This window comes from Carica papaya, chromosome 2 (genome assembly GCF_054855325.1).
Source record: "Carica papaya isolate Zhongbai chromosome 2, ASM5485532v1, whole genome shotgun sequence".
NCBI classification, from domain to species: Eukaryota; Viridiplantae; Streptophyta; class Magnoliopsida; order Brassicales; family Caricaceae; genus Carica; species Carica papaya.
The window spans coordinates 5774296-5800577 of NC_142310.1; the positions used below are offsets into that span (position 1 = coordinate 5774296).

Below are 26282 nucleotides of genomic sequence, written 5' to 3' on the forward strand. Positions count from 1 at the left end.
TATATGTATAATTGTAAGTTGTGTAACATATGAATGTATGAGTGAACAATTTGTATGCACCTGTTTATAGAATACACATATGCCTTATGTAAATATATAAGTATATTCATGTTGTATGTATTACGTGTATATATATATTTATTTGATTTGATAACTGTGCATATAAAGTATATATATTGCATTTATTGTGTAAGCATGTTGAGGTATAACATATATGATATATGAAAAAGTGTATACCTGAGTAGGTCATCTAATGATGAACCTGATTAGTAAAAGAACAATATGAGAATCTTTAAAAAACGAGAAAATTTGTTTAACCAGTATCACCGAGGGGTGGGTGTGTGTGTAGTTTTTTGGCGTATGATTGTGGCGAACCTTACCTATAGATACAGTTTTAACCAGACGTGGCGAAATGATAAGGACTGTGAATTGCAAACTATGAATTGTGAACTGTTACCTGAATTGTAACGTATTCACGTGGTAGATGGGATCCTTACTACCCTTGTTGATGCTGGCGAAAAGGGTATCGCGCGGTGAAACTATTTTTGATAAGATATAAATCGATAAAAAGAAATAGGAAGTCATAAATAAAGTTTACGATACTGAAATACTAAATTAATATTTACTGAATTGTGTGCTGCTTAAATTATGATATTGAATACTGAATTATTATATTTATAAAACTGTTTATAACCTGAGTTATGATACTGAAATAAAGAATTCTAAATATTTACTGAATAAACTTATTTAAAAGATTTGATAATTAAGTGTGTGCGTAGGAGATTTATTGAAACCATTGAATTCAGAATATGGTAAAGTAGCTCCTAGATGGGGAACGACTCCTTTGATGGGTGTTGCAATGGCTCTATTTGTAGTATTCCTATCCATTATTTTGGAGATTTATAATTCTTCCGTTTTACTTGACGGAATTTCAATGAATTAGACTCACAAGAACCACGAAGTCCTAGCCTTTTCAATACAAAAAGTGAAGTGAAGCATTCAGGTCTCGGATTTTTAGCCTATTCTGTTTTGGTAGTGAAGCATTTATCTTTATTATGTGTACTGCTCATTTTTCTTACTGAGTCTGTTAAGCTTACCCTAATTCATACCTTCTAATATATACTAATTCAGATCAAGAGCAAATTCAAATTCGAATGAAGACTTTGAAAAACCTTTAATGACAACGAGAATTCGTCAGTTTAATTATGTTTGAAACTAAAAAGCATCATCCACTTGCTTGCAGCTTAAAAACCCTGATGTGAAGACTACAATGGTGGAAAACACTCCAGATGATCCTCGACAGAGGAAGCCAGTTATTTCAAAGGCAAAGGAGGTTTTGAGATGGGAACCAAAGGTCAAACTGCAAGATGGCCTTGCTCTCATGGAGGAAGATTTTCGGAGGAGGCTGTGTATTCCAAAGAAGAACTAAACTTTCATCACAGTTCCCTAGAAGAAATGCTTGATATCAAGCTTACATGGACGTGGACAAAATCTCTCCCATATCATATGCTATTATTTACAGCAAACGTCCTGGGCTTATATTCTATAATAGTCAAGAATACAGAGGAAGATATGATTTTTGAGTGTATTTGGTTTGAAAACATGAAAGAAGATTCTTTCAATAGCAGAATTCTTTGGTTATCTTCACTTTTTGTTCTCTTTGGAAGCAATGCAGATTCGTTAGTTTGAATGAGGAGTTTATTTATCAATCAAGTCATTTAGCATCTATAACACCGCAGAAACATTTTCCCACTTGAATTGGATGGATTCAAGCAAAACAGAGTACTCCAAAACTTTCAGAGCAATATATGACAAAATCAGGGAAGTCTAACCAAATTGGAGAACTGTGGTGAATTGAGTGATGCTGGCTTGTGATTTTGCACTCAAGGCAAGACTAGGATTGTTTTTTTTTTTTTTTTTGAAAGATCTAGATGATAGATGAAGGAATTCAGAATCAGCATATGAGATGAGGAGAGTTATTCATGTTCTTTCTGATCCAGCTAAAACTAAAACATATGTCAAAAACTAGGAAGATCACAATCTCCTCTCGATAGAGAGAGAGAGAAGAATACTCGCAATCTAATTCTAAAGAAATTAAACTCTGGACCTAATTTATAAGTCAAGTCTTACTGGCTTGAACTATTAGATTTTTCTTTCAAGGCTGTAATTGGATCACACAATTTCAAAGCAATTACAATTTTTCACACACCGGCAACACTGCCAACTAAAAAGCAAAAAGGGCCAAGTTGCTATAAGAAAACACCAATTTGGATTGATTATATTATTAGTTACAATGTTTCCAAGTTGCTATATGAAAAACTTAATTTAGGGTTCCAAATTGAGCGATTATATAGACAAAGAATATTTAGTTTCCAACAAATTCCGTTTAAAATTGGATTCTTAAGCCTCTTGAGCCTGAGGTATTCTCTCCTTGTTTTTAACAACCTTCTTGGCTACTACTCCACCAGCTTCTGTTTCTGCTCCTTGTTCAATCCTTGCAAACACTGGTTTGGGTGGAGCCATGACCTGACCACCCTTTAGCCCAACGCACCTTGTCTCGCTCTGCAGTTTAAACAAGAAAAGCAAAGTCAACAAACAATTACTTGAAAATCAGGAAGGTATATGGTAAATAGAGATTCAAGATTCAAAAAAGGCAAGAGAAAGAGACCCAGGCTGCAGTGTTAAACTGGTCCTTCGTGTAGCCTAGCTGTGAATATATTCGCCATGATAAGCCAGGGGTGACTGGAGACAAAGCTATTGCAATAATCCTCACAGCTTCCAGTATAATAACAAGATCCTGCCGCAAAACCAAAAAAGAGAGAAGGATCTTAGAATAACAGGCATGTGGGACTACTACTTGACACACAATTTCTTGTTACCCAATCATGATCAAGAACATCTCTTCTATGCTTATGAGCAACAAGTTTTTCCCTAGCCCTAGGGTGAAAAGAACAAGGTAACAGATGGTAAGTGCAGTGGATTTGAAATCAATGATTGATTGAGAAATGGATATATTTCAAATTTTAGTTATAGTAAATTATATCTATATATATATCGAATTGAATGAACAAAGATATTTAATAAAGAACCTTTTACTGCAGCTTCAGAAGCATCACCTCCTTTCTTAAAAGGAGACCATGGTGCATGCTCATCCATGTACATAGAGCAAGATACAATATGTATCTTTATCCTCATTGATTATGTATCATTATTTTGATAGATGTTGATATCAATTAAATATTATATGCAGTGTACATAGTATCTCAATTTCATTTCTTTGCTTGATCTATTTGATTTGCCTGGGGTTGATTCCAATAAATCTGAAATAATCGAAAGGCAAGTCGTACTCTTATGATTTTCTAATTCCTAAATTTTGGGTTCTTTTCAATATGAATCCTGGCATCAAATCAATGGCAATATTTCCAGCAATAACAATCTCAAGTACAGCCTCACAAGCAGATGATAGCGAGAGGTTTTCATAGTGGACACGAGCTTTTTCCACCTATACAAGTACAAGAACTAAAGAAAATATTATCTTCCATAAGATTCCATTAGCTTTTGAGTGCAAGAAGAACCCAAAAAACCATAGAGCAGATTGGGAGAGGGAAGCAAATAAATTGATTTCAAATGCCTACAAAAGTTGAAAAATATTTACCAGAGGAGATTCTATTCGTATGAGTTAGTTAAGTTGTAAGTAAGATATTGATAATTGGAAACATCAGAATTTCTCAGCTAATTTACTAAATCATTCAACAGTAAATTTGCAAAATGTGTCAAGACCACAATTATATTTAGGAATAAATGTTTATTTCAAAAAAAAATATTTAAGAATATTGAGGTCTCATGCCCGGTAAAAGGGCGAAAATGCTAATCCAAATAATTGAAAAAAATTACATTTTTATGTAAACTCATTCAACTAATTTTTTGTCTAATGATCAGGACAGGAAAGAGCAGAGTAATTTATCTAAGATATAAGTACCCAAAGCATGTATTATCGGCATATGGCAACAGAAATGTCATGGAAATCTTACCAGCTTCTCCACAGTGTCTCTGAAAGGATTTCCTTCAGCTGCACTAGCTGAATCAACCACCAAGGTTGATTGGCAGTTCTTCTTAAGAAGCCTAAGAGTACGATTAAGAATATTTCCTGCATAGAAATGAGTTAACATTGCATGTGTCCATAGAATCAGTAACTATCCATCCAGAACTTTAATAAATCATACCTATTGTATTAGCAAGATGTGCATTGATGATATTAATAAAATGATCTTCCGAATAATCCCCATCATTTCCAAATTCCACCTTCCTGAGGAAGAAATACTTGACTGCATCAGGCCCAAATTTATGAACCAATTCATTTGGTTCAAGTGTATTACCAAGTTATTTCCCCATCTTCATGCCATCCTATAATTTTCGAAATAAAAGTCACTGTTGCAGGAAATAAAATTAGGTATATATGAGAGAAAGAAAATAACGAAACGATCTATTTATTTGCTTAACAATAGCCAAACTGAATTTGCAGGCATTAAGAAAAGATTCCTATTCAAAAAATCATAGTTGCATATCCATACAGTCAAAAATATGAGAAACAACTAGTCAAAATATACTAGCATTTTTATTTTAGATATTAACTTTTACATCCCGACAAGGCAACTTTTGACCTAGGACCTAATATAACCCTATGGGTGACCTATTTGCCACCACGCATAAGAAAAGAAACTAGATTTGTTCTTTTTTGATCGCTTTGCTGACTATAAGGATTATCAGAATGCCTAATGTAAAATATGAAGATGCAGCAACATAGAACTGAATCAATTTTACCATTTAGAACTCACATCAAGTAAACTCTTATGTTCTTCCTATTCAGATCATGTAAATTCAATTACTTCACTCTAATACTTGGTTAGTTCAATACTACTCCTGATTCTCACTCTAATACTGATGATTTTAACTTCTGCAACCAGGGGATCAACATTGGTTATTGCACATCTGTAGGAGGTAATTTGGTAACTTAGAAGAGTAAAAAACAGTTGATAGTGGCTACGTCTTGTGCAAAGGCTGAATACATATGAATGACACAAGGTGCACGTGAATTCACGTGGTATATACCACGTGAATTCTGGAGACTGGCTACCTGATGACTTCAATAAAGATCTAGACAGTAAAAAAAATATGGACTGATTTGCACGATTTGCAAGCGAAATATCTTTGCACAATCTTGAGTGGGAGAATTGCTTATTTACCATCATACTCTATACACACTTCCATAAAACACGAAATCTTTATTTTCCTTCTCTATACCTTTGTTTCCATTAAGATGAAATTGATTGCTTGCTTCTATCTTTGTAACCATGTAAAATTACTTCCATATATAAGTAACTAGTATATGTATGCACAAACAGAATCATAAGAATATAGTGAAAATTTTTTCTCTCCTCTGTCTCTAATAGACTTGATTTTCAAGTAAGTACTGACATACTTCAAAATGGAACTATATGTAAGGTGGGTCATGATTAAATACTTTCGTCAAAAATCGATGGCCAAACACCATCTTAGGAAGGCCTAGTCCAGCAGACATTATCATAGCCAGCCAATAGACGGCATGAAAACATAAAATATACTGCAGAAGAATAAGGATAAGCAAAGAAAAGAACCATCCACGAAAAACACACACCTTTATTAACATTTTCTTGTTGCTGATCGGCCAATGAACCCTAAAATGTGGTCGTTATCATACGCTAACTTCAAATGTTTTTATGGAAATCTGTTGCTAACAAGAACCAATCTCGGTTATGACAATGAAGTAGGGATCTGTTCATCACCTGGCATTTATACGCTCAGACATGCCAACTTATGCAAAAGGTATATTTACAAGAAGCACCATTGGGTTCTAACAAAATAATTTAGCACAAATTAAAGGAATTGTCATAATTGTTCTTATTTTGTATTTTTAAGTTATTAGTTATTAAGGTTTATTAGACATATTATAGTACTGTACCTTGCCAATCAAGGGCAGTGAAGCTGGCCATCCAGAAGAAATGGCATTCTCTAAATTGTGTGGCTCCTTATCCTCTAATAGAGCTATATATAACTGTTTCAAGCAAAAACAGGAGGAAGAAAAACATGTTTGATATAATTATTTGTACAAATTTTGTTAAGCCATCTTAGTAATAGTGGTAACAAATGAACCAAGAAGATACATACATATTCAACAATCAGCTGCTAAATTATGGTAAGTAATATGGCCGTTACATGCAGTGATAAAGAGAACAATACAGTATCTCGAAAAAAACAGTATCCTAACCATAAATTAAACACAGTATTCTAACCATAAATTAAACACACCAAATTAGACATGGAGCTATATGGTTCGAATCGTGCATAAAGAAGCATACCCTAGTAAAGCATCAAACCAAACATATATGGTTTGCTTATTGTCATTAGGAACTGGAATACCCCAATCCACCAAAGCTTGGGAAATGGAAAAAATGATAGCGAAAGGAAATTATAACACAGAATACTAAGAGCATATGCAAACGACTTTAAATTGCTCCAAAAATTAAAGACACTCAATAGAATTAGATTTTTATTGGCCCTTCAGATTACAACCAAAAACTGGACTTATAATGAACATATACAGACAGCAAAAGCGTCAGCTTGAGAATATTACAGCAGTGTACTAGCTGAAACTGTACTAATAACAGCAATAGCACCAAACAAAGAAGCAATCATCAAAAGAATTCTTCAAATAACAACTTTTTTATTTTGATAATGAGTTGGGACAGTTTACCAATTCATTTCACCTTCATTGGTAGGTATCAAGTTTGTTATTAGACACTACCAACAACTACAAACATGTGATATGGCAATCATATATACAAGAAACTTAAAATACCTAAATTGACAGCTGACCTGAAAGATAGTAATGCTCATTCCAAATCATGTATAGGCAGTCTAACAAAATCTTATTTGGAGATTAAAAGAACATTAAACTACCAATCGGAAAAGAATGAAATATAATAAATGAGATGAAAGAATTCAGCAATGTCTCACCTCATTATGAAGAGGGTCTAACAACCAGAGGCTATTCTGTATCGAATAGTTTATCTGCGCCGCCATATTCTGCCACGATTGAAGATATTGCCTACTCTTTTTCTGATCTCCTCCGTTTTTCAATAATAAACGGGAATGCTGTACATTTAAAAAAATAAAAAATAAAAAAATTATAATTTTATTACATTACCAATAATACCCCCCATTCCTATCAACAAAAAATTGGACAAAAGCGTAATTTCATGCCAACACTGCCTGTAAAAGCAGAGTATTAGAGTTTAAATGTTATTTCTCCGAAGCAAGCAAACCGCTGTTTCGCTGCGTTCTTCTTCTCTCTTGCGATCTCTTGCGATCTAAGGTACCGAGTATTCTCCATTCTAATCTCTTTATTATCTTGATACCACCTGCCCATGGTCCTACACCTGTTTATTTTACAAAGAAGTTACTCCGAACTCTAGCAAATTTTATTTATCGTGTCACAAAAACAGAGTCAAAAAGATTTTTTGTCCGTTGTAACAAAACCCAATTGGAAAGAAGAAAGCCGTATCAAAATATTGTTAAGTGCTCGTAATGTCTATCCACGTTTTTGTTATGGTTTTCTGCATTGTTGGAAAAGGTGTCTCTTGTTCTTTCAAAGATGATAATGCATCTCCACTCCTCTATCTGATTATTCGGCTTCTAATCCATGATTGAATTTGTAATTGTGTGGATATATATAGTCATTGCGGGCTACATCGACTGATCTATTGCTAGCAAATCTTAATCTTTTTAACTTGGGTCAAAATTTGTCAGGCACAAAATGGATTCTCAAATTAAGCATGCTGTGGTGGTGAAAGTCATGGGTAGGACAGGATCTCGAGGTCAGGTGACTCAGGTGAGAGTCAAGTTCTTGGATGATCAGAATCGATTCATCACGAGAAACGTCAAGGGACCAGTCAGAGAGGGTGATATTCTCACCCTTCTCGAGTCTGAGAGGGAAGCTAGGAGGTTGCGCTGATGGGTTCTTTTTGCCGTTAATGTTTGCTATTAATCCTAGTTTTGTTTGCTACTGTTTTTTGAGGTTTGTTAGTTAATGCCTTGAGGATTTCTTTGCTAAGACTCGATAGTAACATAGAGATTATACCATTTGGATATTTAAATGTATGACTTTGGTCATATTTCGTTTTCTCCTTAGTATTTCCTTATGCAATTTATGCGAAATTTATGAATTAAAATTTTATTAAAAACGTAAAATTATATATTATAATTTTATAATTTTTTATTCAGTTTGATTTATTGGAGTTTGCTTTATTTGAAATATCTACAATATGCTAAAAAAAAAAATTTATCTTAAAATAAATATATAAGTGACAAAATAAGTAGAGTAACTATAAGCTTGTTTGACTTTATTGGACTCAATCAAACTCTATCAACAAAGTCAACGGTGAGCATAGTCAAACTCATTTTGGTGTTGATTTCGATCAATAGGCTTTTCTAGACCTACTTTAAGCTTAATTAACTTTAATTTAGTTTAAAATTTTATTGATAACAAGTAATAAAATTATTAACAAAAAATACAAATTAAAAATTTGATTTAAAATTTAATTGATTCCTTTTAAAATGGTGTTAATATTATTAAAATAGTAAACAAGTCGGCCTATTTATTTTAATATTTTTATTTAAATTTTTAATTTTGTGATTAAAGTTCATAAACTCTAATTATTTTTAAAAATAGTCTCAAAAAATGCTATCTAAAAGTAATAACTAAGTAACTAATTTATTTTTTTTTTACTAAATGTTCATTTTCTTAGGAGAAAAAAATTAATAAGACGAAAATTTAGTAAAACGTAGACGAATATATGGAAAACTTACTTTTAATCTACAATAATTTTTCATATTATATATAAATTATTAAGAAAAAACTATATTTTATATAATTTTTTTTATAGACCTTGTCCATATACGTTATTAAAAAAAATCACATGATATTTGATTAAAATATTAAGATTACATAATTGATCTTAATATTTGATTAAACTATTATAAAAAGTTACTAAAATCAGCAAATAATAAAGAAAATAACATGTTTTTAAATTTTTAGTGATAAATGCATTTTAAATATTAATGATTTGATAATATATTATGAAGTGAATAGGCAAAATTCAGCATAACTTTTTTGTAAAATAAATAAGAAGTTAATGAATTACATAATACTTCATAAAATGTAGTATTGTTTTTTTTAATCAAAATTTAAAAAGTGGAGTTGATACATATATATATATATATGAAAATCTTTTGAATAAATTATAAGGAGTAAAATTATGGTACCTAAGTTTAGCATATACTCAAGTTTTGTGTGGTAAGAATAAAAAATTATATATTTTTGGGGGAAAAAAGAAATCCATAAAATAAAATAAACTGGAGGAAAGACGGACCCAAAAATAATTGACAAACGCTAGAAGAAGGGCTTGAACCTTCGACCTTGTGGTTAACAGCCACACGCTCTAACCAACTGAGCTACTCCAGCACCCTCATAAAATAAAATCCAAATTTAATATTCTCATTTACACGCAATAATTTGAATAAAAAGATTACTATACGTGTGTTTATCACATATGTAATGCGATATAATAAATCTAAAAAAATTATAATATTTTGATCTTGTGTAGACTTAATTTTAATCTTTTTAGATTATTATCAGGTGAGTAATAAAAGTAAACACGTTTTTAACAATTATTTTATAATGTTCCCCCGTTCCCACCAAAACGAGGAGTTTAAAGTACCAGGATCCGCCGCTCTCGTATAGGAGAAATCACAGCCATTCAAAGGTTTCTAACCAACGTTCCATAATCATCTAAGCGAATCACACAGATCGTCATCCACAGTCGTCAATTTAAATTACGAAATCAACGGCCTAGATTATCCCGCCGAAAGTTCGAAACCTTCATAACTGCACAATAAATACACCCTTCACTCCTCCTATTCAACACCAAAATCAAACACTGAGAAGTGAAATCCCTAAGTCCATCTGTCGCCAAATTACCAGCATATCATTTCAATTTTCCTAATCCGACAATGTCCGGACGTGGAAAGGGAGGCAAGGGGCTCGGCAAGGGAGGAGCAAAGCGTCACCGCAAGGTACTTCGCGATAACATCCAGGGAATCACCAAGCCCGCGATCAGACGTCTGGCTAGAAGAGGTGGAGTTAAGCGAATTAGCGGCCTGATCTACGAGGAGACCAGAGGAGTCCTCAAGATATTCTTGGAAAATGTGATTCGCGACGCAGTGACTTATACAGAGCACGCGAGAAGGAAGACCGTGACAGCCATGGATGTGGTCTATGCTCTGAAGAGACAGGGCAGGACTTTGTACGGGTTTGGTGGTTGATTTCTTCATCTAATTGTCTGTCATTTGTGGTTCTAGCTTTAATTAGTTTTAACCAGGTGATACAATAGGCTTAGATTCATGATATTGCGGTTTAAGTTGTATAAAATGACGACTTTGTTGTGGTTGGATCTCATGCTACTAATCCATATATCAGTGCAAGAAATGTTAATTTGCAACTTGTAAGCTTTTCAGAGTCAATACAGATTTCCGCCTACTGGTTATTTTAAGTTATTTTCGTTTTTTCTTGATAGCTACTTGAGGTTTTAAGTTACTCTTCCATTGTTTTATCTTCTGCAAGTAATTGTTTCGTTCCAATCTTTAGCCTAAATTTATAATCCCTTCGTAGTATGTGTGGGAGTTGCTTCGTTCGTCAATTTTCTTTCCAATTATACTGGTTTACGCTTGAATCAAGTCCTGTTCAGTGTACTTGCAGAATGCATTGCATCAACAATGAATTCTTTAATGACTACCGTTATTGCGGGTTTTCCTCTTTTGCTTTTGGAAAGTTGATTGTATTTCTGATTTATGCTTTCTGTGAGCCACCATTGATTCTTTTTTACAATGCTTGAGTTTTGTTTTGCTTTTAAAAATTATAAAGTCATATATTTTTATAAAAATGATAGCTAATTTTTTACAATTAACACATTATTCAAATATAAAATTATTTATTTTTTAAATAAAAATATATTTCCTTTGAAGAATTTAAACCACAATACTTCACTCTGGCTTTAAACGTTCTTATAATATATATCAGACTGCTTATTCTTTATTTTATTTTAAATTTTGTATATAATATGCCTTTTGTATTACTAAATATAAATATCTAAACCTTATCAATGGGATAAACAATCCAAAATATTCTTCAAAAAATTTTCTATTTTGTATATTTTTAAAATAGTACTTTCAAAATCTAGTACTTAAGTAGATATTTTTTAAATTAAAAAATACCAAAAAGGTTTAGAATAATTGGTTATTCATATTTTTTATTTGTTTCAAATATTTAGTATTTTTTTTTCATTTTATAACAAAAAAGCTAGTTATATATATCATGTGTATATATTTTTAAAAAATAACTTTAATTAATTAATTAATTTATAATAATATTAGACATAGCTTTTTATTGTTATTAATTAGTTAATTTATTTTTAAATTATTTTTGTAAGCATCTAAATATGGTATAATTGTTTAATTTTTTATAATAAAAATTATATATCTAAAATAAATAAAAGATATTAAAAATTAAATTATAATAAAAATATTAAGGTTTAAATTATAATAAGTACTAAATTTTAAATAATAATTTAGCAATTTATCTTAAAAATTAATCTATTATGTTATTAAATTAATTAATTTATTTGTAAAAAGCAGCCTCTTTTAGCTATTTGATTTTAACTTTTATAAAAGTAAAACACGAAAATCGCCCGCCGACGATGTTTTCACTTATCCCCAAAACTAAAAGCAAAAGAACACCACTATCCGCTCTTTTCCTCGAAAATAAATCACAGTCGTTGAAATACTCCTATCAACGGATAAAAATCAATTAAACGACAACACTCGGATCACCATTCTCATCCGTCGATTTAACTTTCAAAATAAACGGCGCCGATTGTCCCGCCCAAATTTCAAAACCCCCTTTACGCCACTATAAATACGTCCTACCTTCTCACGCCAGAACATCAAATCAAACGCTGAGAAGTGAAATCCCTAATTCTCCAATTCCGAGCACCTTTTTTCAATTTTCCAGCGCGAGCTTTCGACAATGTCAGGACGCGGCAAGGGAGGCAAGGGTCTCGGCAAGGGAGGTGCGAAGCGTCACCGTAAGGTCCTCCGCGACAACATCCAGGGGATTACCAAGCCCGCGATCAGACGTCTGGCGAGACGTGGTGGAGTCAAGCGAATTAGCGGTCTGATCTACGAGGAGACCAGAGGCGTCCTGAAGATTTTCTTGGAGAACGTGATCCGCGATGCAGTAACTTATACCGAGCACGCTAGGAGGAAGACCGTGACCGCGATGGACGTTGTCTATGCATTAAAGAGGCAGGGCAGGACTCTGTACGGGTTTGGTGGTTGAGTTCTTTTGAGCTTAATTGCTTCCCCTTTCTGGTTCTCTTTTGTTAGGTTTTCTTTTCTCTTTTTTTACCTTGATGTTGTGATTAGTTTAGATCCATGATCGATCTCGAAAGCAAGTTTGTTGTTTTTGGGTTTTCGTGGTAAAGCATATAGCTTGTAGGCTATTTTATTGTATACAGATCTGAATCAACTGATCATGTGGCTTCTATCATGGAATTGTGGAACTGATTAAACAAAGTGGTCTTCGCTTTCTACTTGGAATTATGTACAGTTCACACAATTTTAGACTCCAATGGATGCTTCAAAAGCTGAATGGATGTTAAGGATTGTGTTGATTCTGTCAGCGTTTCCGTTTCTTGTTATCAACATTTCTTTAACAAAAGCCAGTAGTGAAAAACTTGAGTAACAATTTAAGAAATAGATTGGTGTGCTGAAAATAGGCCTTCAAGCGGATCATTCACGTTCTTGAATATGGTGGAGATGGTTATTTCCCTGCTCTGCATGGTTGTCTCAGCTATGATATCTAGAAGAAGATGATGATGTCAGCTGTTAGGATGATTCAAGGAAGATAGTGAAGCCGTTGAAAGAGTGTAATAAGCTTTTGCAGTTTGCGGAGAGGTTGAATATCATAACTACTAATATTTATAAAAATTTAAACTCAAGTAGACTTCTAAAACATCTGATAATTACTCTAGAAAACTACACGTTTAGATTCAAAACTTTTATCATTAATATTCCACGGCTACAGATTAATCTTAAACCAGGCACACCTTGATGCAAACTTAACATATCTACCATTTATTCGAATAAATGCCAAGATACATTTGTGATTACAAGCTTCTAGAGCCTGAAAAGCTGGAAAGACAACCAGTTGCATAGTTTTACAATGGCCAACCTTACAGCTCAAGAAAGTTTGCTTTTTGCCGGATCGGGAACTTCTTCCAATCCTGTAGAGAACCAGGATGTCCTCTAGGCAAGAGATGTTCTAGATTTGAACCAACAGGAGATATACCACAAAAGTTGAGAAAATTAGGATTAGGTTCCCATGGTGAGGTGTGGGTCTCCTCCGTGAGCTCACCAGCCCATCAATGCCCGCGTAACACTGTCCACAATTTGATTTCTTGCTTTACTGCTTGCTAACGGGAATTCCGGGTTTTCCTCCAGAAGAAGTCTATAGACTTCCCACTGGCCATCTGATGTTGAGTGCCGTACAATTTCAGCCTACAGAATAGGAAGCCTATAGGAGTGAGATCATTAGGGGAAAAGCATGAAATATACCATGCAACAAATGAGTCCACCTGTGAAACCTTACCGAGAAAATGCATATTCCTAACTTCGTTAGAGCCAATGTGACATCATAGAAGACACGGGGTCTTCCCTTACCGGATAACTCAACAGGATTAGCAACCAATAATTCAGTATCCGGGCCTCGATTAGCAATAATCACTCGCAGAGGATGAAGCATCTCTTGTTTCAGACGAGAACACAAAGCAATCTGTTGCTTAGACTCCAAAATCTTCTTTCCATCTGTTTGCTGAATAAACAGATCCATGTTCCGGAACCCTTTCACACTCGAATAGAATCTACCATAAGCGATCTAAATGAGAAACAACAACAGCATATATCGGTAAACTAACAATTTCAAGTGTCCAATCATTTATTGATAAGAAACCAGAATAAAAAACCATCAGTGAGAAAAAGAATTATCAATAGAAACTGTGAAACAGATGGATGTTATTTTTTTTCCCTCTTTTGCTGGAAAGTAAATAAAATGCCGCCTGCAGCTCCACAAAGATCTATCAAGGAACTACGAGTCTTGCAAACACCCCATTCCAGGAAAGAAGCTTATGCAACCAAACCCATCTCATAATAGCTAGAAATCTGAAGATACAGATAACAATAATGACAGAATACCTGAATATTGCAATCTTTTGAAGTCCTTAAGATGTCATAAAAGAGTCCTTTCTGATCAACACACTGTATCTGAAGCAAGGTATGACCTGGGCTCAACAAATTGTCGACTGTAACAGTGGCTTTTTTTGGTTTTGTCATGTCCGACTTTAGTGCTTGTGAGCCTGCTTCTTCGTTTAACTGCTCGGGAAAAAACAATTCTTCTGCAATTGCGGGTGGCAGAGAAGAGAAGCCCTGCAAACTTCCATATTCAGGCCCAGCCAACTCAAGTTCGCAACTGATGCACCACTCACCAAAAACAGCAATCAAATGCTGACAGGCCTCATCGTGCCTTTCTTTTGTGTGTAAAAGCTCCCTGAAACGGAAGATGAGTGAAAAACAATGTCAACGCCTGTCCCACCATATTTTGCTTTTCTTCCAAATTTTTCTGATGGAAAAAGAATGACTCTCCTGGAACATGGCTTTGTTGTAGGAAATTGTTTAACAAGGCTAAAAATATAGTTAAAGAGAATTGCACAAGCATGCTGATTGAGCAATAAAAAATGAACTGTAGCACATCTAGCCTTTTCATATCCTAGCAATCTATATGGAAGACGGATGCGCCATTCACATAGCTTTCTTTTGAACTTACAATAATACACACACACACATATATATATGCTTGTGCTTGTTAAGGCTAATCCTTGGCATTTTATCAGGCATTCAGTGGCTCAAGTTCAATCTTTCCTTGAATGACACAATTGACTTTCCACACGATTAACCAATTGCCACAGAGATCCAAGATGTAAGCAAGTGGTATGTAACTAACCAGGCCCTTTTTCGTTGTTTAACAGGAAAAATCATGAGGTGTAGAAAGAGCACAAGTCAAATAAAGACAACATAAGAGTGATTGGTTTATTTTAAATATTTATTTTGTAAATTTCTACCAAAAGTTTGAAATAAACCCAATTATATTTATGTAGTCTTCTAATTCACTTGTGCTCCTCGAGCACCAAATAATTACTCTTTTAACTGTTGGCTACACTCAGAATGAAGTCTTCTCTGTCCAAATCTCAAGGAAATGAAAGGCATTGAAAGCTATGAACAGCATGAGAACAGCAAACATAAAAGAAAATTAACACGTAGCTTCACCCCGTGCAATCTATTAAAGACTAGTATAGATACGAGATCCTCCAAAAATGCTCTTATAAAGGGATCATAACAACCCTGCATGTATGTTCAGCATCTCAAAGCACTTACAAACCTTCCAGCCAAACAGTCTCCTCAGTCTCAGGATTAATCTTCCTAAGCATGATCCAATAATCATAATCGGCATAAATTATGCCATTCTATTTGTCGCCAGGGTCTCTAATGTATATTTTCCAACACTATTCTCCAAGCCATGCATTCGTCTAACACAACATATTCATTTTAGCTAATAAACATTGTTTTTCAAAAGATCTTAGCTAAACAAACATATCATTAAGATGAAAAGGAAGAGAAAGTTTGAAAGGCAGAAGAAAATTCAACACAATTTCAATAAACAATCAAAACTTATCACTGAGAACTACTAGGAAGAAAAGCAAGAAATCATTGGTCATGGAGTAAAAGAATTATGCCAATATCCACCAAGCTCAGAAGATAAATTTCCGAAAAAAAGAACCCGAAAGTAAACAAAGAATTAGCATCTCGACATGGGCAGTGAGTAAAACTCAACAGAATAATTCCACATATTGGTTTGACTATTTGTGAAATTTAAGCTCTAAACAAATGGTCCCTAAGAAAGAATAGCTAACATGCCAAGCAGTAAAAGATTATCAAAAGAACAAGAAGAAAAACTCACCTTCCATCAGTTATGAAGAATAGATCCAACACTCTGCCATCCGGCGTAGTCATAACTTTCACTCTTTGGATTGTAAATTCAAGCTCGGACAGAACCTTTGTCACATCTATCAACCAAAAGAAAACCAACATATCATAACAAAATTCACAAGAAAAAAAATAATGTTTAATAAAATAAGCCGGTATAAAATAGAGAAATTCGAATATTAGACCTCTTGTACTACATTAAAGCTGAGCCGGTTTTCTAGAAACTTATTTAATAAACAAGAGAACTTCAGTAGACATATAAATAATTATAATTTTATTTAATTACCATGAAGCAAGCCTTTTTGGTCGATGCAACACAATTTCAGTAGATATATAGACGGGTGCAAGGTATTATTTGATTGCTGGTTGTAGTAAAAGGAGGCCAAATAAGAAGGGCAAACAGAGAGAAGACGATTCTTCAAGCTTTCCCATTTCACTTTATGCGAGCTGCTATATGGAACAACCCATAACACTATGTAACACCATCTCCCATCTGTGGAAAAATCTGCACCGCACAATAATTTCAACGATTACCCACCAGTCTTCTTCACAAAAGTAAGCAAGAAAGATAAATTAGTTCCAAAACAAGCAGACTTATTTGACTTTCTGAGTGAAAAATGAAAATTAAAACGAAAACTTTCAAAAACCCATAAGGAGAAAGTGCGGAAAACATTAAATCTTCAATATTTTTTAATTTTCCCAAGAATCAAAATGAGAACTTTGGTTAGCAGATTAAAGTAGCTGGCTTACAATGGTACAAGCTGCTATCAAAGCTATGAAACCAGCCTTGTAGACAAGAGAAATCATCGTCGACGACATTCCCAGAAAATAAATCTAATTTACATTATGGATACCTGCTCGGGTAATCGATAGACCGAACTCGAGAACGATTCTGCAGAGATCGCAGCCGAGACCGGGCTTGTCGGGGCAATTGACGGTGACGACGCAGGGTTCACCAGAGACCTTGCTCGGCTGGATTAAAACGGCGTCGTCACAGGAGATGCCCATATCCACGGCGGAACGAAACAAGCAGAGTTTCGTTCGAGAGTCGTCTGTCTGGACGAGGATTCGCGGAAAATCGCCGGAAACGGTTGGTAGTGGTGGCGGCTGCTGTGTACTACTCGCGGTGAGATTAGACAATTTGCCTTCGTGCGGACAGGGTTTTTGAGGCTGTCTGTCGGTCTAGGTGCGGGTCCCACTGGATGCTAGTGTCCACGTAAGCGTGGTTTAGGAACACGTGCTTGTACTCCGGTTGAGGGCCATTTTGGTACTTTCATGCTCGTAAAATGTAAATGTCTGCGGTAAGTTTGCCATTTTATATCTGTTGGTACCATCCAGTTCTTCTTTATATACATTTATTTTTTTAAAAAAAAATTATTTCTAATTTATGTAACATTATATATATGGCAAAATACCTAAAATTATTTGCATCTATTATATAATTTTTTGATAAATTTTACTATAATTTAACGACATATAACTAAATTTATTGTTTATAATAATAATAAGTTTCAACTAAATTATATTAAAAAAAAATAAGTTAAATTTAGTAGGTACCTACACATTTAAATGATAGAAAGTACTATAATATACACATTATAAAATTATATTAGCAAAAATATGATATAAATACGTAAATAAATATTAATTTAATTCTCAAATAAAGTAACTTAATTATGTTTAGAGTAAATTCATAAATTTAATAACATTCATTTACATTCCTGTTTAATTAAAAAATTATAAAAATTCTTTTAAAAAGATTAAAAAAAATTTTAATTTTCGTAAAACTAACATAATAAATATTCATAAAAATTTAAATCAATATGAAACAGTTAAAAGTAAATTTAATTATATTAAGCTTAGCTAATTAATTCAACTTATCTATAATTTTTATAACATTTTCATTATTTACCTATAATCTTACAAATAAAATATTTTTTATTTATAGAAAATATTTTTATTATATTTTAATTAAAACATGATATATATTAGCATATATCTGTTTTAGAGAATAACCTCTCTACATAACGCATCGTTTAATTTTTTAATAAAGGTATTTGTTATAATATTTTGTACACTACAAATATGTCATTTATAAATAGTATATTCTCAGTATTTAAAAATTATTATGTTTATTAGTATTCGTATAAGTCATAAATTATTTCTTAACAAACTTATGCATTATTCAAAAGATGGTTAGCACTCTTGTCAAGAGTAGGTATTACAAAGCTTGATTCATGAAGAAACATGAGATGAGATAGGTCTCTATGATAAGAAATAATATTAATTGAAAAAAATTGTACCACACCTCAATAGTTCAAAATTTTTTAAAAAATCATTTAGAAATTCAATAAAAATATATTATAAATTAAAGATCGACTAACATATTAAGATATATCACTTAATTTTATTTGATAATAAATTTTGAATTTTTTCATAAGGATGGTAAAATATCATTTATGATTACGTTTTAAAAAATATAATTGAATAGAAATCAATTGATTTATAATAAAAAAAAAGTAATCTCTCACTAATGAAGTTAATAAAAATCTCTATGATAATGAAAATGCCTTGCAACAAGAACAACACACGTCCCTTATTCTCTTATATTTGATCTAACCTTTATATACTATGTTACTTTGAGATACTTTAAACTAAATATTGATACCTCCCTTGGTAATGGTGGTTGGATGGTATTGGGTTTGATATATAAGAATGACATTGGCAAAAGAATTTTTACAGTTATGTGATGATCGTAAAATTACGCGTGTTGCAATACGAAACTAAATTGTTAAAAGTAATACATATAAAATCTTATTGTTGAAGGAAATACTTATAAAATATTCTAAAAAATTTATTTCCAATACCTATCTACATCTTAATAAATTTAATTTATTACTAATGATATTGTTTGAATGATCTAAAATATTTTTATTATGTAAATTAAATTTTTATATCATATAATCAAGTGGCTACTTTCCTATTCAGAAAGACGCTGTACCTAAAGACCTAAAGAACTTCTTTAAAAAAAAAAAAAAACTAAAATTAATGTAGAATTACTCCAAACAATTATGATTTGATTAAAAAAAAAGGACATGTAAATATTTGATTTATATAATACTGGAATTTATTAATAGAGTAGTACCGAATTTCAAGTTCTCAAACAACAAGACAAATCCTGACAAAGGATAAAATACCCACAAAATCAAAACAACTCATTTATTACTTCACCAACCCAATCCCTCTCTGGTCCACAAATTTATTTCCCACCTCTCGTTCTCGCTAAGATTACCTTCCTAAACTCCGCAAGCTTCTCCGTTTCCGGCATCACACCTTTCACCGCTTCATGACCGCAGAAGTTCTCCGACCATTTCGCCAGACCAGGCGTCTTCGACTCATCAATCAGCTTCACTCCTTGAGTTGACTCCATCACTCTCACCCAACCCAAAAAGCATCCCAACGCAATATCAACGTACCCAATTTCATCTCCCCCGAAGAAAGCTTTCCCTCCGCTCATCTTCCCAAACGCTTCTTCTAACAGCGCTAACCCTTCTTCCAGTTGCCCGATTACCGCCTTCTGCGCTTCTTCTTCTTCGGAAAAACCAAGTCCTTTCAGTGATGGGAACCACTGAAATCAAACATTAATAAGACTGGAGTTAACAGAGTTTCGCACACAAGATGTTCGATGAAATGCTTCAAAGAAAATTGAGAATTAAAATCCAACCTTTTCGTCGATATATGCTGCCCAAAATCGGTGTGTGGCACGATCGTAGGGATCGGATGGGAGAATGGAGGGAGCAGAGGACGAAGACCACGCTTCGTCAATGTACTCTACGATGATGAGAGACTCGCATACGGACTTGTCACCATGGATGAGAACTGGTATTTTCTTGTGGACGGGATTGGATCGAAGAAGAAGCTCGCTTTTGGGCGCCATTGTCTCCTCCACGAACTCGTAGTCTATTGATTTCAGGTTAAAAGCGATTCTTGGCCTCATCACAAATGGACTCGGCCATGAACCCAGCAACTTCACCTCATTCTCTGCCATGACTCCTTCTCCGGTACTTCCTGGTTTGCATACACAACAACTCCAGTGCATACACGTCTATATATATATATAATTAGTATACAGAGTTATGAGAGAGATTTACAATGTGAACGCAGTAAATGTGGCGAGGACCGAGTAGTTGATAACAAGAATAGAAAGGTGGGCGCTGGATTTTTCCAGAATTGGCGTGTAACGTAAGGTATTGTGACCGTACACGATAAGGGGTTGGATTTTCTGTAGTCCACACATACACACACACACACACACACACAAATACATGTAATAATTTTTTTTTTTTTTTTTGGGGTTTACTACATTCGGTGGACTGGTCATTTGAAATTTATGTGTGAATTAATAACAGTCATCTGTCTTGGTCAAAATTTGTAGAGACTCATTATTATTATTTCCTTTTATTTTCTTGATATGAAGATTTAAAATTTAATGAGAATTTATTGCTTTCACATCGGTAAACATTTTATCAAGCATAAATTATATATGGGTTTAATGGGTAAGTTTTTATTTTAAAAATTATCTATTGATTAAAAAGTATCCTACCATAAATGTATAATAAAATTAAGTCACGTATATGAATTAAAATAATAACTCAATATTCATTACCATTTACTATTCACCAAATTTGTATACAATCAAATTTAAAAGTCATAAATTGTCTTTTATTGTTGACGTAGGATGTGTGTGTTTAGAAATGAAAAGCTATTATCTCCAAATAAAACGAGAGAGAACCTTTTTTTTTTATCTCCTTAATTTTTACAGGAAGTACCGTGTATGATGCAAAGACGAAAATGCCCTTGCCTGCACAAAGAAAGGGCTTCACGTGTCATTTCCCAGTGGACTGTCTGGGCAAAAGTGTGTGAGACAAAATATGACGAGGTTCCACCTCGGTCAGGCCCTTTTAGCCGTCGGATCAAATCAACTATTTAGATTTGTAGCCGTTGGATGAAAAAATCGACGTGGTCAGTGTTCGGCCGCCACTAAATTTGTCATTGCATGAAGACCACAAAATGGATTGTGGCAAGTTGATTGGACGACACTAATGATATAGAAAAATAAATAAACAGTGTGGATAACATATGGCTCGATATTTTAATCATAATAAAAAAAAAATTAATTAATTAATTAATTAATCATAATCATTAAGCCTTGATAAAGGGTTAAAAAAAGTGCCACTTGATATTTAAAAAAGAAAGAATCTCAATTATTGAAAGTGAGATTATCCATTTTAATAATGAAAAATATTTACCGTGTATAAAGGAGATTATTCACTTTTTCACAAGTTAGGATTAAATCCAAAACCAAACCTTCATTTCATTTTTAATAGGAAGTAATTATTAAGTCAAAATTTGTCTTCAAACATTTCTAATTATATTAAAAGTAGTGAAAATTTCAAAAAATTTGACAAGTATCCAAATAAATCTAATATAAAACATTTTCCAATCAACTCAATAAATACATGTATTTAAGTATTAGTCTACGTACCGAAATTTCCAATAGCTATAAAATTTAGGTCCTTTTTCATTTGATTGGTGTTATAGCTCATCACAACAAAATGAGTTATAATCTTATTTGCTGAGTCATTCACTGTTAAAATTTCAAGAACCGCTCAAATTCTCTACTCCAATCTAGCTTCTTAGTGGTATGTATTTTACTCAATTTCAAAAAGAACTTAAAAAGATAAGATCAACTTTTCAACTACTTCTTATTAATATAGTTAAAAGAAATTTAACTCAGAAATGTAACAAAACTTAATATAATTTAATTATTACAACTCTATCAACATATTTAATAAGTTAAAATTTGATTATACCAAACTCAAACATTATAGAGTAGTTACCGTCAACTTATAATTTTAGTGTTCTTTCGTTCAGATACATTGAAAACCTTGTAGGTATTGATCTAGCGATAGATACTGATTTTCTATTGTTATGAACTATGTGCAAAAAAATTTATAGAGTTCTATTCTAAATTGAATTGATCCTGAGTTATAACAAAATTTCTCATTAATTTTAGACTTGTTTTCATATATGATTATCCTTAATTATGAGTTGGTGTAACAATATGTCTACTTTAAACCGGTCAGTCTTTGCACACGATGATAATCTTCTCTTTTATGTTATTATCGATTTCAAAATTTACTTTTCTTGCCTTAATTCAACACATTTATTTAAAAATAATCACATGCCAATCATGTAGATTTTCAAATCTTCCAAGAAAATATTTTTTGAAATTTTCTCTTTTGCTTATCCATAATTTATGTGAGTCGTGACTTTATTATTATTCATTAAAAAATCTTCAAGAGTTAAAATATAATAGTTTTAATCTAAAAAAAAGTTAAAATAATATAGAAAACTCAAATGAGATTGTAGATACATGCACGCGTGTTAAACTAATTTTATGGATATTTAAACCCACGTTCAAATGTGTATCAAATTTTCATTTCAACTTTTACCTCATTTATATTTGTATGTCTATTCATGTAACTTATTTTACAATCCAAACATAAGAGCTATATATCCTAATTAAATTATATATAAATTAAACGAATATAATTACTTTTATCAGACGAAATCAAAATTTATAAAGAAATTTTGATACGTTTTTTAGTATATTAAATATAAAAATATTTACCTTTTTTAGAATGCAAAATTTATACTTAATAATGCTATAAATGGAATCTCAAAGGATATTTTATTAGAAAGTATCCATTTGTAGGTTAATTATAGTTTTTGTTAATTTTTTCGTTCGAATTGTGAGATTTTTCTTCATAAATATCTTAATTTTATTATAGATAATATATTTTATCAAATTTTAGAAAAATGCAAAATTTATAGAAAAGAATTTTATCAAACCGGAGCTTATGAGTACATTTTGATACAATTTTTGGTGTATTAAATATAAAAAATACTTACTTTTTTCATAATACAAAATTTATACTTAATCATGCTACAAATAGAATATCAAGGGACATTTTATTAGGAAGTGTCTATTTGTAAACTAACTATAGTTTTTGATATTTTTTTTAGGTCAAATTGCGAGAATTTTCTTCATGAATATCTTAATTTTATTACGAATAATATGAATATCTTCCTAAAATGTAAATGTTGTAAATTTCTTATTTTATATTTGTTACAAAAATAAACATTTCATTCAATTATTCTTTATATAAATTTATTTTTTATTTTTATTTCTAATTTATGTAACATTATACGAAATATTAGTTTCTACAAAAATTATTTTTTAAAAAAGCTATTTATTCTTTTATTAAAAAATATTTTAATACCATAATTGAATTTAAATTAATAAAAGGATCAATAATATTATATATAATAGAAAATATCTATAATACCTAAAACTATTTGCATATGTTTTATAATTTTTTGATAAATTTTATTATAATTTAATAATATATAATTAAATTGCATCACTTTCCCATGCTGGAAGAGAAACAATGCTCAAATTGATAGCACAAGTAATTACTACCCACCTTACGTGTATTTTTCTCATATCAAAATTTATATGCTTGTAGTGAAGTAGTTAATTATAGATTTTGGTGGAGTGAAAATGTTGGAGATAGTAAGATCCATTGGTCTACACGGTTAAAACTTTTAGAATCAAAGAGTGAAGATGGTATAGGGTTTTGGAGGCCTCCATAGTTTCAATCTAATCATGTTAACTAAGGAAGTTGAAGGTTGATTTAATATCTTAACTTTGCGCTTAGTAAGTTGTTGAGAGTAAAATATTTAAGTAGCAAGGAGTTAAAAAGTGCTCAACTGAGACATAAGCTAAGTTATTCCTAGCCCAACACCTTGGTCAGGCAGGACTTGCTAGAAAAAAGCTTGAGATGGCTGGTCAGAAATGTGCAAGGTATTGATGTATGAAAAGATAAGTGGGTCCAATTACAACACGGATACAAGATTTGGGCCCCGATACTCGCTGTCAAACAGTTAATAAGATATTTGATTTAATCTTTCATCATAATGCAATGTGAAATATGTCATTGGTAAATAATATATTCTCTCTATTTCAAGTATATCATATAATTAGTATTCCCATAAGTCATGGATTGCTTATTGACAATTGTGAATATATTCAAAATGTAACGACCCCTGACATTTAAATGAAGATGTACGTATTAAAAATTCTAAATGCAGAAGCGAAATAAAAATTCTGATTAACATCCATTACACAATACCCATAAACGTATTCAACGTATGAAAAAATAAGCTAATTAAAAGAAATACTCGAAACAAAAACTATAAATAGGACTATAAAATCTTTAGGCGTCTAACTCGCCCGTCTTCCTGCGGAACTGGTCGGGAATCACGTCTTCTTGATCTGAAATGGTTAAGTAAGGAATGAGCTACACTAGCCCAGTAAAGACATCACACTATCTCACTGCCACAGGAGTAAAGGTTGGTAGAAAATAAAAACGACCAATAGAGCATAATTTATAACAAACTAATTTATTAATAATAAAAATCTTTACTGTCCACTTACCCCGGTGAGATTCGTGAAAATAATATATGAAAACAATAACATTATAACCATCATAAAATCATATACACTTTGTAACATAACACATGTTATACTTTTGTACTTCAATAATCAAATAACAAATTTCCTCTTTTACCAGCTTACTAGTATCCATGGGGATCTATAGGGGGTCCCCGCTACACGTGAATCATTAACATTAATAACCTGATTCCATGACCGTTCCCATACCCCGTCCGGTATAGGCACCAAAATCATGAACCTCAATACCTCGTCCGGTATAAGGGTGAAACAGGCTGTCTCCATACCCCGTCCGGTATGGGCGCCAAAACCACAAACCTTAATACCCCGTCCGGTATGAGGGTGAAACGGGTCGTCCCCATACCCCGTCCGGTATGGGCGCCAAAATACATAAGGTCTCCATACCCCGTCCGATATGAGAGACCATGTTCTCGGTAGGGTTCCCTACGGATCCGGTCCATCTACCATCTCCCAGGATATCTAGTCAGGCTGTCCACATTATCCATTTATCAATTCACATACATTTTCTATTTTTTTTTCTTAGTTTTATGTTTCTCACATAATCATGAATATTTAAATCAGTAACGAGCATCCAAAAAGGCAGGCATATCATCGGATTCACAAAATCAAGCCATAATGAAATAAACAGTGATTCATGCATTTAAAACCATAAAATAAATAGATCAGATACCATAATGCATTTAAAACTGTAAAATAACTAAAACAACAACTGACCGAAAATATATCAGACTCGACCTCCATTAGCAACCTTAATTAATTATACATATCTATTAATTCACGAAATGCTATTTTATTATTTATTGAGCTTTAATACCGTGATAGAAAATAAGGTGAGAAATCCTTACTTGTTTTGGGGTCTGAAATCAGCTCTACAATGCGCCTACGGGCTGTCCCTAAATTTTTTGAATTTTTTTTAGAAAACTGAAACGCACTACCGGTACCTGTACGTGTCCCAAAAAATTTCAAATCAGACCCAGGGCTCCTTTACGGCCAATATCAAAATTCTGGCACGGCGGCTCCGCCGTGCTCCGGCGACGGCACCGCCGCCCACGGCATCGATCCACCTCGAGTTGGTCGTTTTCGGCCGAATTTGGCCAAACTTGCATTGGTTTCTGCAATAAAACAACCCTAGGGCTTCGGTGGGCAAAAAAATCACGAAAAACTGAGACTTACCGGCGGTGGAGCTCTCGGGTGCGGCGGCTTCTCCGGCGCGAGTCGCAATTTGATGTTTTACTTCGTTCAACCTGTAGAGAAAAGGACAGTGATCACAGTGGTGTAAAAATTGCATCGAACAGGAATTGGAAAGGGCCTCATCGGAGGCAAAAACTGAGGGAAGCCGCGGCGGTGCCACTGGATTTCGGTGGTATTTTTCAGCCGATTGGCTGGTGGTTTGGCTCCGATTTGGCCATAGGTGAATTCAGCATCGAAAAACGAG

The 26282-nt window shown here is 32.9% G+C and overlaps 5 protein-coding genes, 1 non-coding gene and 1 pseudogene across 7 annotated transcripts; 3 read left to right on the forward strand and 4 right to left on the reverse strand.

Moving 5' to 3' along the window:
* Positions 1 to 2250: 2250 nt before the first annotated feature.
* On the reverse strand, positions 2251 to 7119 carry LOC110824298 (methionine--tRNA ligase, chloroplastic/mitochondrial-like). Its single transcript, XM_088214636.1, has 10 exons — positions 7054 to 7119; positions 6913 to 6964; positions 6639 to 6694; positions 5999 to 6091; positions 5522 to 5620; positions 4377 to 4483; positions 4224 to 4306; positions 4032 to 4147; positions 2669 to 2797; positions 2251 to 2562 (listed from the first exon to the last, which is right to left on the reverse strand). The coding sequence occupies exons 1-10, from the start codon at positions 7117 to 7119 to the stop codon at positions 2401 to 2403; spliced, it is 963 nt and encodes a 320-aa protein (XP_088070762.1). The 3' UTR covers positions 2251 to 2400.
* A 191-nt stretch (positions 7120 to 7310) lies between these two features.
* Positions 7311 to 8226, forward strand: LOC110824299 (small ribosomal subunit protein eS28 pseudogene; annotated as a pseudogene). The gene is made up of 2 exons (XR_015816868.1): positions 7311 to 7411; positions 7846 to 8226. The product of XR_015816868.1 is annotated as a small ribosomal subunit protein eS28 pseudogene (transcript).
* A 1259-nt stretch (positions 8227 to 9485) lies between these two features.
* TRNAN-GUU (transfer RNA asparagine (anticodon GUU)) lies at positions 9486 to 9559 on the reverse strand. The gene has a single exon. It is a non-coding gene; the product is annotated as a tRNA-Asn (tRNA).
* A 443-nt stretch (positions 9560 to 10002) lies between these two features.
* Positions 10003 to 10650, forward strand: LOC110824078 (histone H4). The gene has a single exon (XM_022054607.2). The coding sequence runs from the start codon at positions 10108 to 10110 to the stop codon at positions 10417 to 10419; it is 312 nt and encodes a 103-aa protein (XP_021910299.1). The 5' UTR covers positions 10003 to 10107; the 3' UTR covers positions 10420 to 10650.
* A 1429-nt stretch (positions 10651 to 12079) lies between these two features.
* Positions 12080 to 12743, forward strand: LOC110824077 (histone H4). Its single transcript, XM_022054606.2, has one exon. The coding sequence runs from the start codon at positions 12179 to 12181 to the stop codon at positions 12488 to 12490; it is 312 nt and encodes a 103-aa protein (XP_021910298.1). The 5' UTR covers positions 12080 to 12178; the 3' UTR covers positions 12491 to 12743.
* Positions 12744 to 13260: 517 nt separating this feature from the next.
* On the reverse strand, positions 13261 to 17377 carry ACR9 (ACT domain-containing protein). Its single transcript, XM_022054605.2, has 6 exons — positions 17103 to 17377; positions 16535 to 16753; positions 16223 to 16328; positions 14404 to 14755; positions 13802 to 14086; positions 13261 to 13710 (listed from the first exon to the last, which is right to left on the reverse strand). The coding sequence occupies exons 1-6, from the start codon at positions 17254 to 17256 to the stop codon at positions 13564 to 13566; spliced, it is 1263 nt and encodes a 420-aa protein (XP_021910297.1). The 5' UTR covers positions 17257 to 17377; the 3' UTR covers positions 13261 to 13563.
* A 1975-nt stretch (positions 17378 to 19352) lies between these two features.
* On the reverse strand, positions 19353 to 20416 carry LOC110824285 (glutathione S-transferase U17-like). Its single transcript, XM_022054872.2, has 2 exons — positions 19973 to 20416; positions 19353 to 19876 (listed from the first exon to the last, which is right to left on the reverse strand). Exons 1-2 carry the CDS (start codon positions 20345 to 20347, stop codon positions 19508 to 19510), a joined length of 744 nt encoding a protein of 247 aa, XP_021910564.1. The 5' UTR covers positions 20348 to 20416; the 3' UTR covers positions 19353 to 19507.
* Between the last annotated feature and the right edge of the window lie 5866 nt (positions 20417 to 26282).

What these genes read in the sequence shown, in the direction of transcription:
- LOC110824285 (XM_022054872.2), bottom strand. Translation starts at nt 20,347, where the DNA reads ATGCACTGGAGTTGTTGTGTATGCAAACCAGGAAGTACCGGAGAAGGA. An exon ending in CAGCATATATCGACGAAAAG is followed by an intron (nt 19,877 to 19,972) that starts GTTGGATTTTAA and finishes GTTTGATTTCAG; the next exon opens with TGGTTCCCATCACTGAAAGG.
- ACR9 (XM_022054605.2), bottom strand. Translation starts at nt 17,256, where the DNA reads ATGGGCATCTCCTGTGACGACGCCGTTTTAATCCAGCCGAGCAAGGTC. An exon ending in CAAAAGATTGCAATATTCAG is followed by an intron (nt 14,087 to 14,403) that starts GTATTCTGTCAT and finishes TTTCTCATTTAG; the next exon opens with ATCGCTTATGGTAGATTCTA. An exon ending in TAGGAATATGCATTTTCTCG is followed by an intron (nt 13,711 to 13,801) that starts GTAAGGTTTCAC and finishes CCTATTCTGTAG; the next exon opens with GCTGAAATTGTACGGCACTC.
- LOC110824298 (XM_088214636.1), bottom strand. Translation starts at nt 7,119, where the DNA reads ATGGCGGCGCAGATAAACTATTCGATACAGAATAGCCTCTGGTTGTTA. An exon ending in TAGACCCTCTTCATAATGAG is followed by an intron (nt 6,965 to 7,053) that starts GTGAGACATTGC and finishes TCTCCAAATAAG; the next exon opens with ATTTTGTTAGACTGCCTATA. An exon ending in ACATCTTGCTAATACAATAG is followed by an intron (nt 4,148 to 4,223) that starts GTATGATTTATT and finishes ATTTCTATGCAG; the next exon opens with GAAATATTCTTAATCGTACT.
- LOC110824078 (XM_022054607.2), top strand. Translation starts at nt 10,108, where the DNA reads ATGTCCGGACGTGGAAAGGGAGGCAAGGGGCTCGGCAAGGGAGGAGCA.
- LOC110824077 (XM_022054606.2), top strand. Translation starts at nt 12,179, where the DNA reads ATGTCAGGACGCGGCAAGGGAGGCAAGGGTCTCGGCAAGGGAGGTGCG.